The following is an 18300-nucleotide window of genomic DNA, read 5'->3' as shown; positions in this document are numbered from 1 at the left end:
ATAGATTTAGCAGCAAGTCAGGGGAGCCGCTGAAAATTTCAGAAAGAAACAATAATTGATGCGTGATCCATGCGCTTTTGCTTACAGAAAATTTCTCACTCACGCAGTCACGCCTCAAACTGTAGAATTCATAAAAAAACAGATTCTCGTAGCTCTTTGGAGAGGGTAGGTTTAATGGGCAGTACTGAAGTTGGAGGAACTCCACGCCTGTCCGATACCCACACAGAATTCCGCTAAAGCCTTTGTCTCCCGCCGGTTTTAGTCTCTGAAGCAATAAATCGAACAAGTGGACTGCACTTATAGTAAGGCAACTAGCAACTTCTAAGTTGCAAAGCAAGTACTAAAAGTGATCAATGATGGGTGATCTCTGAATCTCTCTAATCTGTTCGATTGTTATCTTTAAGAATACATTCATGGCTTCACTTCCCTCTTCGTCACTCCGTCGAATTGAAGTGTTTTGGCACGAAGGAATGCTTAATCATAATGCAGGAACCGGCGTTTTCGATACCGCCTTCGATCCAGGGTTCCTCGATGTATTGGAAAAACATCCTGAAAACTCTGATCGGGTAAAGAACATGGTTTCTATTCTCAAAAAGGGTCCTATCTCACCCTACGTCTCCTGGCATACAGGAAGGCCTGCTCAGATTCCTGAATTGCTTTCGTTTCATACTCCAGGTACTTCAATTTCCCTACTTGACGTCCCTTATTCTTTTCTTGCTGATTCATTAACAATACTGGCATTGATCAATTACAAAAAACACAATTTTTCCCCTAACTTAGATCTATTTCTGTATTTCGATTACAGAGTATATCAAAGAACTAGTGCAAGCGGATGAAGCAGGGGGTAAGACACTCTGCGCGGGCACTTTCTTGAACTCTGGCTCTTGGGATGCTTCCCTTCTTGCGGCTGGTACAACACTATCAGCAATGAAATTCATATTAGATGGGCATGGGAAGATTTGCTATGCACTAGTACGTCCTCCAGGTCACCATGCTCAGCCTACACAAGCTGATGGCTATTGCTTCCTTAACAACGCTGGTCTTGCTGTTCAGTTGGCTTTAGACTCTGGCTGCAAGAAGGTTGTAACAATTGACATCGACGTACATTATGGAAATGGGACTGCAGAGGGCTTCTATCACTCGGATAATGTTCTTACGGTCTCTCTTCATATGAATCACGGTTCGTGGGGACCATCACATCCACAGAGTGGATCCACTGATGAAATTGGTGAAGGGAAAGGGTTAGGTTTTAATCTGAATATACCTCTACCTAATGGAACTGGTGATCGGGGATATGAGTACGCCATGAATGAATTGGTTGTCTCTGCTGTTCAGAAGTTTGAACCAGACTTGATAGTTCTGGTTATTGGCCAAGATTCTAGTGCTGTAAGTGAACTAACCATGTTTGTTATATTCTTCTCAACTACCCTGTTGAATTATTTGTGTTGTATGGCGAAGAATTTTTTTTTGTTAAGATTAACCATTTTTCTATGATTGCAGTATATTTGTACTTCTTAGTATCTTAATTTTGTCCATGATTCTGTGTTGCTTAGATAATTAATGTTATATGTAAAGTTTTCAGCATATACCAACTGGAGTTGGACTAAAATTGTGTGTAACTAGAGTAATGGATTTTGTCTTGGTCTAGATAAATAATAGAGTAGGCACTTATGGTAGGAAGAGAAGTTCTGATCCACCCATCTGTCTTTATCTACATCTTAGATGTTATATCATCAAGAAACAAGTTCTTGGTCTGGAGTCTTGTCAAACCTAAAGGCCTCTGAAAATGGCTCCACAATGTTATGTTATTGCTGCAAGATTATGAATAAAAAGAATTTAGAGAAGGGTGAGGTTGCATGATTTATTCACAGTAAAATCTTTACCTGAGATTTGATCTGGGGAACATTCATCACCCAGAATATGGTTAATTCTTTTTGACAGGAATGGGAGTAGCCCATGCTGGTGGTTGCTTTAAGCCAGATTGTTTCAATTGATTATCTAAACGAAAGAGTATCCAAAGGCCAGCTTTGTAATGTGTAATGTGAATAAGTGGACTCAACCGTTTTATTCATGTGAAGTGTCTAAAGTTGTTGGGAGCAGTTGTAATTTGAAATTATGGCACTGAAAGATATTCCTATGGTGGTTAATGATTCACTTATATAGCAGGCTCTTTATACCACCTAAAGACATCCACAAACTCCTAATTTTATTGTGCATTACCATCCATGGGTCTATTCCTTGAATTATGTAATTTTCACTAATCCTTTCTGTGATGTTTCCTTTGATGGACTTGAGATGCCTAGTAAAGTCATTAGTTAAGGATTTGCTATGCCTAATCAGCGATACCAAGAAAACCGGACACTGATTTCAACTGATCCAGGAAAGTGGGGTATTAGTAAAGCCGGAAGGCTAGTTTGGAGGTTCTGTTAAAAATTAAGCAGCATTGGATTCAATGCAGGTTATATGGGGTAGTTTTGGAAGCTACTGCTCTTTCCTATGGCAGGTTTGTACCTGAGTTAGGGGTGTCAGTCAGACGGTTCAGTAATCTTCAGTCTCAACTGGGCCAAACCAAAGCTGGCTAATAAGAAGAGATCAGTTTTGGCTTCAGCCTGGTTTGGTTTCTGCTTTTGTATCGAGTTTTTCTATGCTCCTTAATTAGTTTGTCATCGAGTTGCTTGGTTTACACTGGTTTTATAAAAACCCAAAAAATACGTAGCCCAATAAGAGTTGCTTCTGTTTTGTCCTGGCTGGATTGGCCATTTCATGTGACACTTCTATCCTAAGTCTTATCCAGTTATCTTGAGATGGGAGTGGAACAGTATTGAAATGAAAACAGAGATAAGTTACCCCAAGTAACAATATAATGGAATAGAGAGAATAATCCCCTCCTCTTCCCCTCTCAACTTCAATCCTCCCCCATTCCTCAACACCTGAACTGCACCAAAGGGAAGTACACATAACTCATTCTGGTCCTTTAAAAGAACTGCAAGCTGCACAGCAGTACAAATTGTGGTTTGCATTCTTTAAGCTTAAAAATAAAAAACAAAGAATTCTAATTAACATTGCAAATCAATGTAAAGACTGAAATCTTGTGTCAGAAAATTTCCATGTCATCATTTGAATGGTAGCTAACTGAAATTTCAAATACCAAAAATATATTTGGAATAGGCAAATAAAAGGAAATTGTTTGTTTATGAACATGTGAACGCAATCATTTTGCAATATGTGGATTCATGAGAATCCAGCTGAACAAATGGATATTGGGGTTGTCCTTCTTGGTGTTATTTAAATTTTTGTTGATTTGATTACTTGTATTTTTGGTGATTATCCTTGCTGGCTAATTTTGGAGTTGCTTTTCCTGTTCCCTCATAAGAGCAATAAGACAGAATTGATATTCCTGGTTTCCCATTGCTTATCAATTAACACTATTTTCCTGCATTATTTTAATATGTTAAGCAACCTTGTGACTTAAGTATTGTTGGAATGATTCTGAAAATTAGTTTCTTAAAGAGAATCAAGATTTCAAGTTTATATGGATCACCATGGATTCTGCACATGTACATTCTTCGGATCCCTAATTCCTAAATTGTTTTAGTTCATCCCAAATTCTTATGATCAACATATATAATTGCTTAAAATTGCTTATGGTAATCATCATCATATGCACTAGTGTTGATGTTACTTGTTTCGCATTTTGGATGAGATATAATTGTCATCGTCGGTGCTCTGGTAAGGTAACTTCAGTTGTTCTGTTCTCCAGTTTGATCCTAATGGAAGACAGTGCTTAACAATGGAGGGTTACAGGGAGATTGGGCGGATAGTACGTAAACTGGCTGATACGCACAGTGATGGGCGCCTTTTGATCGTCCAGGAAGGTGGATATCATATTACATATTCAGCATACTGTCTGCATGCAACGCTTGAAGGTGTTCTCAAGCTCCCAGTTTCTCTATTATCTGATCCCATTGCTTATTATCCAGAAGATGAGGCCTTAGCAGTTAAAGTTGTTGACTCCATCAAGCAATACTGGAAAACAAGAGTACCATTTTTTGTAGAAGAATGATCTATTACTGTGTTCTCTAACTTAAGGTGTAGTAATTTATGCTTTTCTGATGCTGTGATGTGATTCAATTGGAAAAGCACCAATTTGGTTGTATATTACTGTAATCTATGCTGTGAACCAATGTTCAGAGTCTGTTTTTTCAGTTTCTAATGACTTGTGACGATGAGGCTTGCTTTGCCAGGAAACCTACATTACAAGGTAAATCATCCATTCAAGATTTCCATGTTCAAAGCCTGACAAGACAGAAATTCCTTTATCTATGCTAGTTGCAGTAACCTGTGTAACAGTAAAGATGTGGTGGTTGGGAACTTTGGATCTACCCATTGCTCAGAGGCCAAGTGGCAGAATCTTTTTTTGGTGAATATAAGAACAAGTGGCAGAAATTACTTGATCATGACATGGGAACACATGTTCCAGTGTCAGAATTAAGATAACCAGTTAAAGTTTCATGTTTTCGTCAATTTCTGAGCAATCAGTGCATTTTGTGTTTTCAACTTGGGCTTTGATGCATCTGACATTCTTGCTTTCATGAATCGAATCGTCCTAAATACTATGATGGATTCCTATATTCCGTAAACCACTTCAATTTTCTATTAACAGATTGCAAATCATCCCATGATATTGTTGGCTTTTGTGCCTCGCAACCACAGGGATTGATGAACCTTTAACATTATGAGGAAGGATTATTGTGATTTTCTTGGTAGAAAGCTAATTTATTGATGAGGACATGTATATTACTGATGGTTTTTCATAACTAAACTATATATTGAGTAGGTTGAAGTAAAACATTAATTTGACGGAGAGAATTAGTACTAAATTAAGAACAAGAATATAATTCATTATAGTATAATTTTTATTTTTTTAAAAATATCTTATCAAGTAAATATTTTTCAAAGTCGATAGACAGAAATTTTTCCTTTGAAAATCTGGTTTGGGTGAAATAAAGATTATAGATATGAATGGACAATGAAAATTTATATTCAAACCCAAAATCATATCCATGGAAGATGTCTCAGACTCAAATATATAGTACTTTCAAAAATTATTTTACTATCTAATTAATTATTCTACGGTCATATAAGTTATTTGATTATATTAATGATTGAATTTTATTTTTTATCTTATTATTTGAAGTTAAGACCTGAATTATGAAACTTAGCCCTCAAGATAATGTAATTTTCTTTTCTTTATTTTTTATTAAAATAAATGCAAAACAAAATAAACAAAAATACTTTACAAAAAGAAATAGTACTAAAGTTTTTTTTTTTTTTTGGTAACCAAATAGTACGAAAGTTACACAAAAAAGAAAAGTGAAGCCACCACATGAGCCAGAATCTGAAAAGCTTTTGAATTTAGTAAGGTAAAAATGAGTTGTCGTTCGTATGCATTGTCTGTTTCCTTGTCTCTCTTCTGATCTTTTTCATTTTGTTAAGTTGGGAAGAAGGGAACGCAACCAGGAGTTGGCAGAGTGAGCAATTGAGAGAGAAGGAGAGAAATGGGGTTGTTCTCTAACAGGTACTGCTTAAATTGGAACTCTTAAAAGTTTATCTTTGAAGGGTTTTCTTGATTATTTTTTTATTTTTTATTTTTTTTACCCCTGTCTTCCTCCTTCTCTATCATTCAACTGCGGTTCGTGTGTGGCGCAGGATCGAAAGAGCCACCCTAAAACCAGGCGATCACGTCTATTCATGGAGGGCTGCTTATGTTTACGCCCATCACGGTACTTCTCTTTCTCAAAATGATATTCATTCTATGCGTTTTGGTGTGAAATATGTCCACAGCCCTCGGAAAGAGAGTAAAAGAGGTTTCTTTATAGTGTTTATAGACGGTGAAATCGAACGATCGAGCAGTTGAAGAATTTTTGAGTAATACCTATGCGTTTTGGTGTTAATTGACCAAGGTGATTTTGATTTTATTTAATTTGGTTCCTAGCCAAACCTGGTATCTGCAGCAACAGCAATTTGTCTGTTTAAATCTCTAGTACACCTCTGCATTTTTCATAAACAACAGAGAAATCACAAGATTGATAAGCGCTATCCTCTTTTTTTTTTAACCTAAACTGTGTTCCCAATTAGAGTTAGAAGAGTTGCATGCAAGTACTATGACATGTGGGAAAATGACAGATCTCTATGACAACAAAAAAAAATTGTACCCAATAATTATCTTCCCATGTATCCTTGGTAGTGTATCAACTTTGGAATTTTCAATTTGGTTTGTGAATGGGAATTTAGGGACACCATGTTCTTGGATGTTCATCCACATCATATACAGTGGTCCTCAAAATTGGAATTCAAATCCTAACATGGAACCTAAGTGGGCTGGCTTCTGGTGAAGCTAATCATGCAATTAAAGAGTTTTGGTCCAGCAAGAAGGGACGTCTAGGCATGAGTGAAGAAACCAAGTTCAGAGTTTATCGCGGACTCATTGTGACCAAGCCCCTATATCTCTTTATTTCTTTATCGATGTTCTTCAATTATGTAGCGCCCATTGTCTGCCTGCACCAGAATACCGTTGAGAAATTAAGATGTTCACGGCATCTTTCTCCTATTGTTTCCAGCATTCTTCCAGGAATTGATGATCTGATGTTGATCCTTATATATTTCCACTCTTTCTTTGTCTTTTTGGTTTACCTTCAGTATTGTCTCTAGCTAACTAAAACTTGTTTTTGGAGCATCCATGAAGGATGTATCGTCTTTATGTAAATATACAGGAGAGGCAGAATTTTTAATACTGAATCTGCTGGACGGAAAATTTGAACCAGAGCCTTGCTTCCCAAAGGCGAGGTTAACTCAGGCTTCAGGGTATCTGCCGGGAAATGCGTTGAACAATACAGGGTAGAAACTTGTATTTTCTGCTGATGTTGTAGAATCCAATAAACCAGGCACTGCAGGGTTGGGGGAACAGAGGAGTTATGTACCAAGGATGTCTTGTGCTTTTTCCAACTTGATGATTCAAACTTTCTGACAAAGAACGAAATTGAATTCTGGGTTTATCTTTAATTTTTTACCTTATCAAAAGAGTCCACCGCACAAATATGAGAAGGTTGCTTCTCCAAACCTGAAGCCAGTGGGGAGCAAGGCTGCCTACTAAGTGGGTTAGGAATTAAGGGGAGACATAAGTAGATGACAAGGAGAGAGAGAAGGAGAACCCAGTTACTGAAGAAAGGAAGGCCTTAACTGAGTCTGAAATACCAAAAAGAAAGAGGTGGAATTTTTGGAGACTTTCAAATGGAAGAGAGATCCAAAGAGATGGAAGGAGGAGGACGAACATGCCTTTGAGAAGATCATAAGATCATCCACAAAGGCAAGATGAGTAAAGTTAAGGACTATTGGGAAGGGGGGAGATGAGATGTTGGTCAGCCTTGGATTTGATACTATAGGAAAGGACCTCATGAGCAAGGGAAAAGACGGCAGACCTGGCAGGTGCCAACCAAGGAGGGGAAGAAACCTGCAGGAGGCCCATTCACATTAACAGAGAAGGAAGGGATGGAGATGCAAAAGTAACCAATGTAGATAGGATATTGTAATCAATATGGGGTTGATCATTATTCTGATTTGATGAATGGTCCTGGTTGGTTTTAAGAATTTAGGATGGGAAAAGTCAAGTTTTTGGATTAAATCTGATTGAAACATTGTGGCAGGACTGCTGTTCTCTTTGGCTTCACAATCTTGTAACTCCTGACTATTCTTTTATCCATGAGATGGTTTACTGCTAGATCCCACAGAGCTATAGACCTATAGTGTGAGTTCTTATGCACCTTTTAATCAAGAATGGGCAATGACTAGCAATTTTTTTTTTTAATATGCCTTCCTGTACCGTTTCATACTTGGAAAGTTTTTATACTCATTGGGTTCTCGTGTTAGAATATTATGTGAATGTGGTACACCGTGCACCAAAATATCATATTTCTCTGTTCTTCTCTAATAAGGTGTAGACAATTAACTTTGTTTATCCTATGGATGCAGGCATCTATGTTGGAGATGATAAGGTAATCCATTTCACCAGGGGACGTGGTCAGGAAGTAGGCACTGGAACTTTTATAGATGTTCTTCTATTAAGCTCTGGACCAACTGAATCACAGCCCTGCTCCACCTGCCCACCGCTAGGAGAAGGTCATGGGGTCGTCTCTTCCTGTCTAGATTGTTTTCTCGATGGTGGGATCCTGTACCGTTTTGAGTATTGTGTTAATCCTGCTCTTTTTTTAGCAAAAGCACGGGGTGGAACTTGCACACTTGCTGTCTCAGACCCAGGCGATATTGTAGTCCATCGGGCAACCTACTTGCTTGACAATGGCTTTGGGAATTACAATATTTTCAAGAACAATTGTGAAGATTTTGCAATTTACTGTAAGACTGGTCTGCTTGTTGTCGAACAAGGACCAATTGGCAACAGTGGCCAGGCAATAGCAATAATCGGCGGGCACGTTGCTACTGCCTTGTCATTACCCTTGCGACTTGTTACCAATGTGTATGGGATGGCAGCAACAGCGATAGGGGTCTACTGTGTTAGTCGGTATGCTGCTGATATTGGCATGAGGAGGGATGTGGTGAAGGTAGCAGTGGAAGATCTCTGTCAGAGATTCACTGTCTCTTGATTTTCATATGTAATACTTGGTTTGTTTTATGACTGGTCTTTGATGATTCTGTCCAAAATTATGGTTCCAAAAACTTGTGTTTGTCAACTAAATTGGGGTTTGTTGTGTGTATGTGTCTGGGTTGGTTGGGGGTCTGAAATTGCTTGGGGGGAAGTCTTGTAAACCTTCAGATTTTCTTGATTTCGTTTCCTTCCGGTAGTAAAATGTCCATGTTTCTATGTTGTATATTATGGTTTAGAAAGGTGGTGTCTGCTTAGATCTCATATAGGTTTATTGAGATACTTCAGCCAAAATTTTACATGGTTTCTCTCATTTCAGTTTCAGAAACTGAAATTACAGAGTTCTCCCATAATTTGGCATTTAGTTTGAAATTTGAATTTTTATTGCAACGGAAAACGACTCAGATTAACTAATAAGCAATGATGTTCTTAGCTCTGTTGGCAATTTTAATTACCTTCTAACTCTTTCAGATTTTGCCTATTTTGTTCGTCAAGGCAAAGGATTGATCCTGTGCTACATATGGATAGATGATACAAACTGAGGAGTTTCCTAAACCCTAGAACTCTTGTCCTATGGCAGATTCAGATGGAATCTGATGTTTGGGACATGCTAAGACTCGATTCAACTGTCAAGTTTCAGCTCAACAGAAATTTTCAACCTGACAAAATATAGTTTTTAGAAAACAGAGAGTAAGGAAGAGTAACACGGATGCATAGATTTATGAAACAATGGGAAAAGAGCTCAGAAGTATTGTCCATGTATGTTCCCAAGTGCAAATGTGCAATTCATCTTGTAGATTCCCCCATTTATTCGAGACAACCAAGTAAGGTGCGAAAGTTAGGCAAATTTCGCTGTTTCGTCCTGTGGAGAAACTAGCAAAACAGCAAAATTCGTTGAAATTTCGACCAGTTTGGGCCCCCTTATTTTGGGGTTATTTTAGGTTATTTTTGTCTAAATTTGGTATCTAGCTTAATTTGATGTCAATAAACATAGTGGGATTGTTAGTTTGACCTAAAACATCACATAAATTGATGTTCTTGATCGGCACATACTCGACTACGCACTTTAAGCTTAGGCCGGTGAATGGCAAGATCTTGTAACATAACATCTGTAACGAGTCGTTTGAAAAGAATATAGTGAAAATCTCTCTTCTTTCTATTTTTGTTCGATGGTGTGAGATTAATAACTTTAATCTTAATAAAAATGAAGTAATATTGACTAATATCTACCTGCATATGTCGAACATCAAAGGAAAATATGGCAAGAATGCAAAAAGTGGGAGAGAAACTCTAGAGAAGAGAGAGAAAATACATAAAAAAAAGAGTTGATAATTCACCAAAATTTTGATTTTATCAGCAAATTTATCGATAATTTGACAATATTTCACAAAAAAATTGCCCTATGGTTGATAAATCGACTTTTCGCAATATTTTGGCGGAATAGCGCCAATTTTTTGGAATTAACTGAAATGCAAGGCAGAGTATAAACAAAAGAAATCAATTCATTGAAATAGAAAGAATTCAGCATCCAGAAACATTGAGATTCATTTTAGTCTTGATGTTCTAAAGTTTGTATACAAGGTCTTACTTGGTGCTTTTTTTAATACTGAACATACCATCTGTTAAAATTGTCTGTACAACCTCTCCACTTAGAAGTATGAATCTCATCACTCAACCAACTTGCATTAGCACAATGTCTTATAATTCCTTCAAGGCACCTCATTCCTTCAGGGCACCCCTAGAACCAATCGTACCCTCCACTGACTGATCACAAAATGCTGCCAGTGGCAATTTCTTTATCTGCTTGGACATCAAAATCTTTATTGTAACTATTTTATCATGTAACTACATAAATCAATTTTCTTGTCACAATAAAAATGGGAATTGAGGACCAAATTGGCAAAATTTTGTATTGCGCACTCAGAATCCCTATCAACGGAACAAATAAGATAAAACCAACACCACAAGCAGGTTCGAATGGTTTTTCTAATCCAATTTTTCATTACAGATTTAATCAAATTAGACAGAGGCACAAAACAAATGCGGCTTTTCTGCCATCGATTTACATACCTACTCTTAGCAAATTATATGTTAAGAGCAATTTTACTGATCTACGGCTATCCGTAAACAGAAAGAAGCCTGTGATATTCATTATATTCTCTTAGGAAGTTATTACCGAACAAAATACCTAAGTACTCAAAAGGAGGATAGACCACTCTTTGTACTGAAATAATAGAAATTCTATTGTTCAGTACAGTTTGGGTGGGTTGCTCTCATATAACAAAAAAGGATTTTCGATGGGATACAGGGATACCAAGCGTTAAAAACTCCTCTAAACAAGCAGAACGGCATTGATGCAACCATCGTTCTCTGGGTTATTTGTAACTTGAGCATATTTTCCTGTAACCATCGACCAACATTAGCAGAAGGAAACATGAACATATATGAACTAAATAAAATACAAGAAGAAGACTCACCCCACACAACTTTTCCAGCTGGAGTAACCAGACCAAGTTCACTAACATTCACCTGCAGAATGGCAAAAATTTTCATTAATCAGAGAAATATCTTCAAGAATGTATAAACGAATGGAAGCTATCAAAAGAACCACGAAGACTAGGCCTTAATATTACCTCAATGATAGTTCCCCTGGTCATAACACCCAAAGAAGTATACATCTGACCATTGGGATTTTTCTTCACTCCTATTATCTCTAGATTAAATGTACACTTAAGCTCAGGGTGTGTAACATGGGCCTTAGTGAACCGCAAGCCAGAAGGACGAATGAACCGTTCATACTTTGGAGGCTTCCTTGTAAAACTAGGTCCCACGAATGTGGCCTTGGTTATCATCCTCTTCCATTGCTTTGCTGCAAAACAAAAAATGTTAGGAAACTTTCATCAATTTTTAACAGCAAAAGGGGATGATAATGCCTAGAAGAAACGAGGGGGATTAACTCTATATTAATCCCAGCTTGGAATGACATGCAATTGAGTCATAATACGTATAACAACAAGAACAAAAAATAATTTTAGTTTCATCCACTGGAGATAACAAAATAGGTCTGATTCTGTTTTGTGACTCCTGCCATAGGAATGCAACAAACCCAGAAAATATCCTAGTTCAATTCTTAAATAATGATACAAATCATGCATGCAGTGATAAGTCCTTGGTAAGGTTGGCATCCATGTCAACCACCAAATAGATCTCTACTATATGGTGTACACTAAGCTCGGAATTTGTTTCAAGCAATACCTTTGATTTTCATTTGATTAAAAAAAAAAACTGCTTCAAACAGGCATTCACCTCACCCGGCAACCTCCTCAATCTTGTCACCTATTAGAACTACTTCTATGTTGCATTTCCAACTCTAGGCTTCTCAATCTCACTACCCATCAATCCCAAAGTCTGCTGTCTCAGAACCCTATAGCTAAGTACAAATAGTGCACAGATAAAAAGACCCCCAATCCCATGTTCGCATGTTGAAGAAAGGAAGTCCAAAATCATCTCATCAGATCAAATAAGCTCACAAACATGCACACCAGCATGAAAGGAAAATACCTAACAACCTACTGTAACAGAAGTCAAAATTTGCAAAAACGAAATGCAGAGTAAAAATGAGAGGAAAACATGAAACAACATTAAACAAAATGAAATATAAAAACTTACAAATCAATATAAGAATTGAAAATAAAATAGAGGAAACTCACTTTTCCGTTTACCAGTCCTGACAACCCTGAACATCTCATCTTCAGCCACAGGTCTTACCTGCAGGGAAAAATAGTTCCCCATTATAATGATCTCCAAGAGTTAGAAGTGTACTGATTAAAAAAATCTACCAAGTGAACGCAAACAATTAAGTATTAACGTAGGTTTGTCTGGTCACATCAATAGATAATGATAGCAATCCAACAGTCAAAAGATAAACCTACCTTAGGCAGTGGAACATCCCATTTGCCTGCCCTTTCTTTCCTCTTTTGCTTAATAGTGTTGCTAAGGACCTGGATAAACAAGTGATTTTATCATCCACATGCACGCAAGCATGAAAGCAGCACAGAAAACTAGCTGATTGGCATGAACTACAAACCTTTGCCCTTGTTGTTGTTTCACGATCCAGAAGATAAGCAGGGATAGCTCCTTCATGAACCTCATCGTCCACCTTACGCCTAGTTGATGATTCTTCATGCATAGCAAGCCTGTCAAAGTATAAAGAATTAGGTTGAGGGCAAAACTAAAAGAAATTCCAACAAATGTAGAGTAACACGAGATATGTAGCAATTGCCTAACCAGTGAAAATATTAACAGGCCATTATTTTAAAATTCAAAAGCAATACAATGAAACTAAAAAGGTCAGACTCCTTGACACAGCTGAAAACGAGGTGCCAATTCATTAGTCCCTTAATCCTACACCTGATCCAGATGCCTTTAACTTCCTTTCAACTTTACAAAATTGACTCTAACGCAGAATTAGTAGGCTGCCACTTGACCCAAGGCACACCTTATCCTTTGGCTCAAGGAAGCAATACCTAGAGAGGGAATACAAAGGACGGACTGGTAACCATGACAGGTTAAAAGAAGAAGCAAGGATTTTTAGATTAAGTTTCTGAAGATATGATTACCTCCTCCTACAATATACCAAACAAAACACGAGAGAAGGCTTCAAAAGATGAATATTTAGAGACCCATTCCAGAAGTCAAGGATTTGCTCAAGGCTTCAACAAACAAGTTTCAATACCCCTATCTTATCTATTTCAAATTCTTGCCAATCTCCACTGTCAATCATCTCTACTCAGGTATACTGTTAGCTCAATTACTACTGCCACACCCCTTCCAGAAAGTCCACACCACCACTCACATCTCCACCTCCACATGGATCGCACCCTGGTCTGCCTCCCACCACCTAACCCCCGCCCGCCCCCAAAAAAAAAATTTAAAAGAAACGAAAATAAAAATTAATCAGAAAAAGGAAACTTATTTTGTTAATCAAGAGCAATACTTTATGTTGATCAGATGTTGGCGGGTCAAGATGCCTAAAGGCTGGACAGAAAAAGAACCAACTATTGTCCTCTTTCCAGGAAGGGAGGACTCTTAAATGCAGTCATTGCCATCTGGCCATCTCCTAGTTCAAGCTAATAATGTTCTTGCACGAGAAAACTCTGGAAATCAAAACCCATACACAATGTAGGAAACACAACAAGGAAAGATGAAACAATAGAAAAACCCAAGGATATATTTGGCTTGACAAAATGCCCATGAGAGGAAAGAAGAAACAATCGGAAAACCCAACACGTCATAGCTGTACAGGCTAGAACCAATTCAACACTCCCCATCTAAATACGAAAATGACCAAACGGTGAGAGTAGGATTCTCCTATTCTTACCTCCCACACCTAGCAGACAGGTAAAAAATAAATAAAATCTTATCCTTGCTGAACGCTCTGGTACAGGGTATCAAGTCCTTAACCTTGCTCTAAAACTGAAGTCAGGTAATCATGCAGACAAGAAATAACCCACACAGCAAGAAGTAAGGTGCTTCTTATGTTACAAGACACGGCCTTTGGAGAGCACCTTAAAGTTTGCTCCTAGGAACCTTCAACTGGACAAGTGTATCACCCATGGTCTAACAAGAAAAAATAAAAGGCTGCTGCCTTTTTTCCTTTCAACAGAGAATAAAAATTGATTGTGAGAACAATCTGGTGATAAACACCAGCTTTTTCTTCCCAAAGTGATTCAGAATATTTCCTAAAATGTTTTGATGCAACAGACATCGTCCAGATGGGTATATTGGCTCAGGAAACCTTAGTTTGACCTATGGTTTGCTTTTATACACCTTAGGCTTCTTGTTTTTGGGTTTATTGAAATAGATTACAAACCTATACGGTGGAAATAATGTACTACATAGGATTAGTACTTGGGAGTTTTTTTTTTAACCAATCATAGTTGTGTAAGGATTTGACACTGGATCCTATTTGGGGATCCTAGCTTGACATCCCAAACCTTATTTTTCTCATCTCGCGTCTACTACTCTCTTCCTCTCTTTTCTTTCTCCCAAGAACATCTTCATTCCTTCAAACTGTGGTCAAGATAATCTCACCAATAATTGATCATCCCCAACCCAACTTTATTTCTTTTAATCCTCTAAAAAACACACCCATCTCAGGAAGTCATCCACAACAATCTCCATAAACCAATCCAACCATCAGAATACCATAATTGGATTGTATCACCCTCACAGCTCTAGAAGAATCAGATCCAAGTTGCAGCCTCATCTGAAAATTTAAGTACATAGATTCCCCTCATCTTCACCTAGTAAGAAACCCAGAAAACAAACACTAACACACTGCTGTTCCAACTTGAGTAATAATTCACTACAGATGAACACCAAACAGCTGAGAAAGGTATAACCTAGCTACTACTCACCCTAGATCCACACTACTGACTCTTATTGGATCCTTTTCCAATCTACAAATGCATCATGTTTTGCCGACCAAAGCAACCACTTCCAATTTAGATTGTCATGAAGAAATTTCACCAGATTAAACATTGATGGTTATTTTTGTATGACCTCACTCATCATCATTATTGGAGTAAGCCTAACCCTTCCAAAGTAAAATCTAATTTAATTCAATGATACCTCCCAAAGAATGACATTTCCTACAAAGATATCTAAAGGGAACCAACATTTAATCACTTTTTTTGTGGGCGGGGGGAATAATTACAAAAAGTGCAGTACATTGCCGAGAGATTATTGACAAGGTAACCATTCAGGTTTTCTAGAGGGCCCTTGCAGATGAGTTACTATGGATGGATTCCTACTGATCCTCAAAAAGAAAGCAACATCCTATATATGGGATCCATCTAATCATTCATTTGTTATGGACAGATTCCAACTTCAAGGCAGGCAAGCAACTTTCAACTAAATTCTGATGGGTGTTCCCTGAGCAATAGTAGACCACCAAAAGTCAGGGGCATTTGGCAATCAGTAGAAACATACGCAAGTAACCAAGACCACCAGCAAGTTGGGAAAAGCAAGTTAAACGAACACAGAAAGATAGGCAAAGCAAGTTCAATATCTATTAACAGCTCAAATCCGTCCTATCGGTTTGACAATCCTATGGTTCCACTTGAAAAATCTACACTGCTAGAGTTGAAGCAACAATCTCATAGGCTTGAAGACTTGGTAATTTATTTCGAGTAGGTAACAGAAGAGGAACATAAAATTCCAGAATACTCCACGATCTACAATTGATATTCAGGAACAATTACCCAGTAGACCACCCAAATAGAGAACTCCTTTACAGCACTGTAGCTTCTACTATCTCATTACTTGTCACAGAATTATTCTTTCTTAAATCTTATCAATGAAACTATGGCAAATCATACAAGTACACTCCCCTGACATTCGATGCTACATTTGCAAACTGTAACTCTATTATGAATCTTCCAAAGTGGTGCTTTATTTTTATGATGATGCAGAGAAATGAAATGCAACTTTGATAGACATTTTAATTTGTACTCCATATAGACCTCAGTTACTTCAGGAATATCCTACTTGCAACAACTGTACTTGCCGAAAGCAGTGAAGCAGCTAAAGTTGCACAAAAACTAGCTCAGGTTCAATAACAAAAAACCTATTTCTTACACTGTAAGTTGTGCGCATATCTCTCCAAACCGTTCTAAAATGAAAGGATTCGCTTCGTTTTGGAAACCAGATAGAAGTTATAGCTAAACAATAAAAAATAATGCAGGAGGATATCAAATAGTAAAATAAAATCCATAAGGACGTTTTAAAACCAAAAAGCTATAGAAATGAACTCACGTTTTCTTCATTAAAGCCTTCTCGGCATAACGTTTCTTCGCAAACATCTTACCCTTGATACCCAAGGCCTGATTCAAAAGAACAGATCTTAATATGTTAAAATTTAGAGAGCACAAAATAAATTTCCAAGAGGGATGCCAGAAAAGAAAATGCAGGAAAAGCAATAACAAGAAGTTAACAGATAGACATTTATCTAAAAATAAAAAATAGAGAATACCTTCTGAGCAATAGAAGATTGCTTGTGAACTGCACGAGCTTCCTTCTTACGCTTTCGCTCGAAGTGATCAGGGCGATAGCCATGTCGCTTGCGATGAAGGTCGATATAATCTCCTTGAGGCTAAAGAAGATCAACAAAGAATAAGAAAGGAGAACTGTAGTCAGTAAAGGAAATCATTAACACAAGCATGTTATCTGCACAAAATAAACGTCATATTTCACATACCATTGTGACCGAGCAGGGGAAGTTTCTGCAGAGAAAGAAAAGGAAAACCTTCGCTACTTGGGTTTAGGGTTTTCGATTTGAAGGAGTAGGAATTCGGAAAGAGGTAGACTACTCCCAAGTGTCTGAGGTTGGTTTTGAACTAAGCACCGCTTTGCACCGAACGGCCAGGTCCTAGATTGGCGAGGCCGAGGAGGGGAGGGAAGGGATTTTTATTTGCCGCCGCTGCCAAAGCGATCGATCGTGCCACGACAGTACAATATGACCTAACGGTTGAGAATCAAACTGTGGGTGTATTTATAAATAAAAAAATTTATTTTTACATTGAAGATTTAATTTTGTATAAATTTACACAATAAGTCCTTGAAAGTCTTCGTTGCCGTCGACGGAGGACCCGGACCTGGAGGAGGTGGTGCTCAACCTACTTTCGCTGCTGCTTCTCTTGCTTTTGCTCATTTTATGTATAATTAATATGCCACGATACTTACTAATACTAATCCTCCTCAGCCACTGAAACATTACGCGTGTATTTGCTTTAAAAATGCACCACTAGCAGAGAGAGTCGAAAAGTTTAATAATAGATTTAAGGATTTATTTTATAAATTTATAAAGAATTAAATCTTAAATGTAAAAGGTAAAATGTTTTATTTATTTACAAGTACACCTCCACAGTTAGATTCTTTAACCGTTAACTCATCTTATGATGGCATAGCACGAGGAATATTTTGGTAGCAAATAAAAATTCGGGAAGCCAAAGATAGTATTTTAAAGCGGTTAAAGTCTTAAAGATCCAACTTCCCTAAGGGAGGTCTTGGGTTCGCACCCACTCGGCGACATTAATATAAAAAAGCTCCCTTGAGGATGTAAATCGTGGTGCGCGTAAGCCTGGCCGGATAAACCTCATATCAAAAAAAAAAAAAAAAGGAAGCGTTGGAAAAATTATCGAGGGGTTTTAAGGTTTTAGCCATATTCATTTTAAGTTTATAGTTTTATCCTTTAAAAATATATTATAAACTAAATTACATACACATCCTCCAAGTTTATACAACTATGTTTATACTCATCAAAATCTGTTTCACTACAAACGTCCCCCTACACCTAAACCGTTGGGTTACTCTTTTTTTCATAACTAGCATTAATTTTTATTTTTTTTAAAGAAAAAGAACCTTATTGAATCGTCTTGTAAGCAAGGTTTAAAGTATAGGTATCGAGTATCGTATCGATCAAGTGATTTTAAGAAACGTATCGTCTCGTATCGAGTATTGTATCGCTTTGGCTAATACATTTTAGCGTAATTCAATAGAGAGACGCATCAAGATATATAGTATAGCTTGGATTAAATATGAATACATATCGACTGATATCGTATGGTATCGTGAAATACTTT

At 37.5% G+C, this 18300-nt stretch overlaps 3 protein-coding genes across 4 annotated transcripts; 2 read left to right on the top strand and 1 right to left on the bottom strand.

Moving 5' to 3' along the window:
- HDA08 (histone deacetylase 8) lies at positions 1–5563 on the top strand. Its single transcript, XM_089160846.1, has 4 exons — positions 1–675; positions 806–1386; positions 3761–4261; positions 5497–5563. Exons 1-3 carry the CDS (start codon positions 414–416, stop codon positions 4061–4063), a joined length of 1146 nt encoding a protein of 381 aa, XP_089016972.1. The 5' UTR covers positions 1–413; the 3' UTR covers positions 4064–4261; positions 5497–5563.
- On the top strand, positions 5404–9062 carry LOC149009940 (protein LEAD-SENSITIVE 1-like). Of its 2 annotated transcripts, XM_089160849.1 has the most exons (4): positions 5404–5423; positions 5497–5578; positions 5710–5783; positions 8029–9062. In XM_089160849.1, exons 2-4 carry the CDS (start codon positions 5559–5561, stop codon positions 8655–8657), a joined length of 723 nt encoding a protein of 240 aa, XP_089016975.1. In that variant the 5' UTR covers positions 5404–5423; positions 5497–5558; the 3' UTR covers positions 8658–9062. The 2 variants fall into 2 exon arrangements, with proteins under 2 accessions (XP_089016975.1, XP_089016974.1); XM_089160848.1 differs by lacking the exon at positions 5404–5423 and having other exon boundaries at positions 5434–5578.
- A 1718-nt stretch (positions 9063–10780) lies between these two features.
- Positions 10781–17191, bottom strand: LOC149009939 (uncharacterized). Its single transcript, XM_089160847.1, has 9 exons — positions 16917–17191; positions 16692–16811; positions 16475–16542; positions 12744–12852; positions 12589–12657; positions 12367–12424; positions 11290–11525; positions 11134–11185; positions 10781–11056 (listed from the first exon to the last, which is right to left on the bottom strand). The coding sequence occupies exons 1-9, from the start codon at positions 16917–16919 to the stop codon at positions 10989–10991; spliced, it is 783 nt and encodes a 260-aa protein (XP_089016973.1). The 5' UTR covers positions 16920–17191; the 3' UTR covers positions 10781–10988.
- Between the last annotated feature and the right edge of the window lie 1109 nt (positions 17192–18300).

Source organism: Hakea prostrata, chromosome 7 (assembly GCF_041222555.1).
Source record: "Hakea prostrata isolate BN-2017 chromosome 7, UWA_Hpros_2, whole genome shotgun sequence".
Classification (NCBI taxonomy): domain Eukaryota; kingdom Viridiplantae; phylum Streptophyta; class Magnoliopsida; order Proteales; family Proteaceae; genus Hakea; species Hakea prostrata.
Note: the sequence above shows the minus strand (reverse complement) of the source record. Positions and strands in the feature narration are given on the sequence as shown.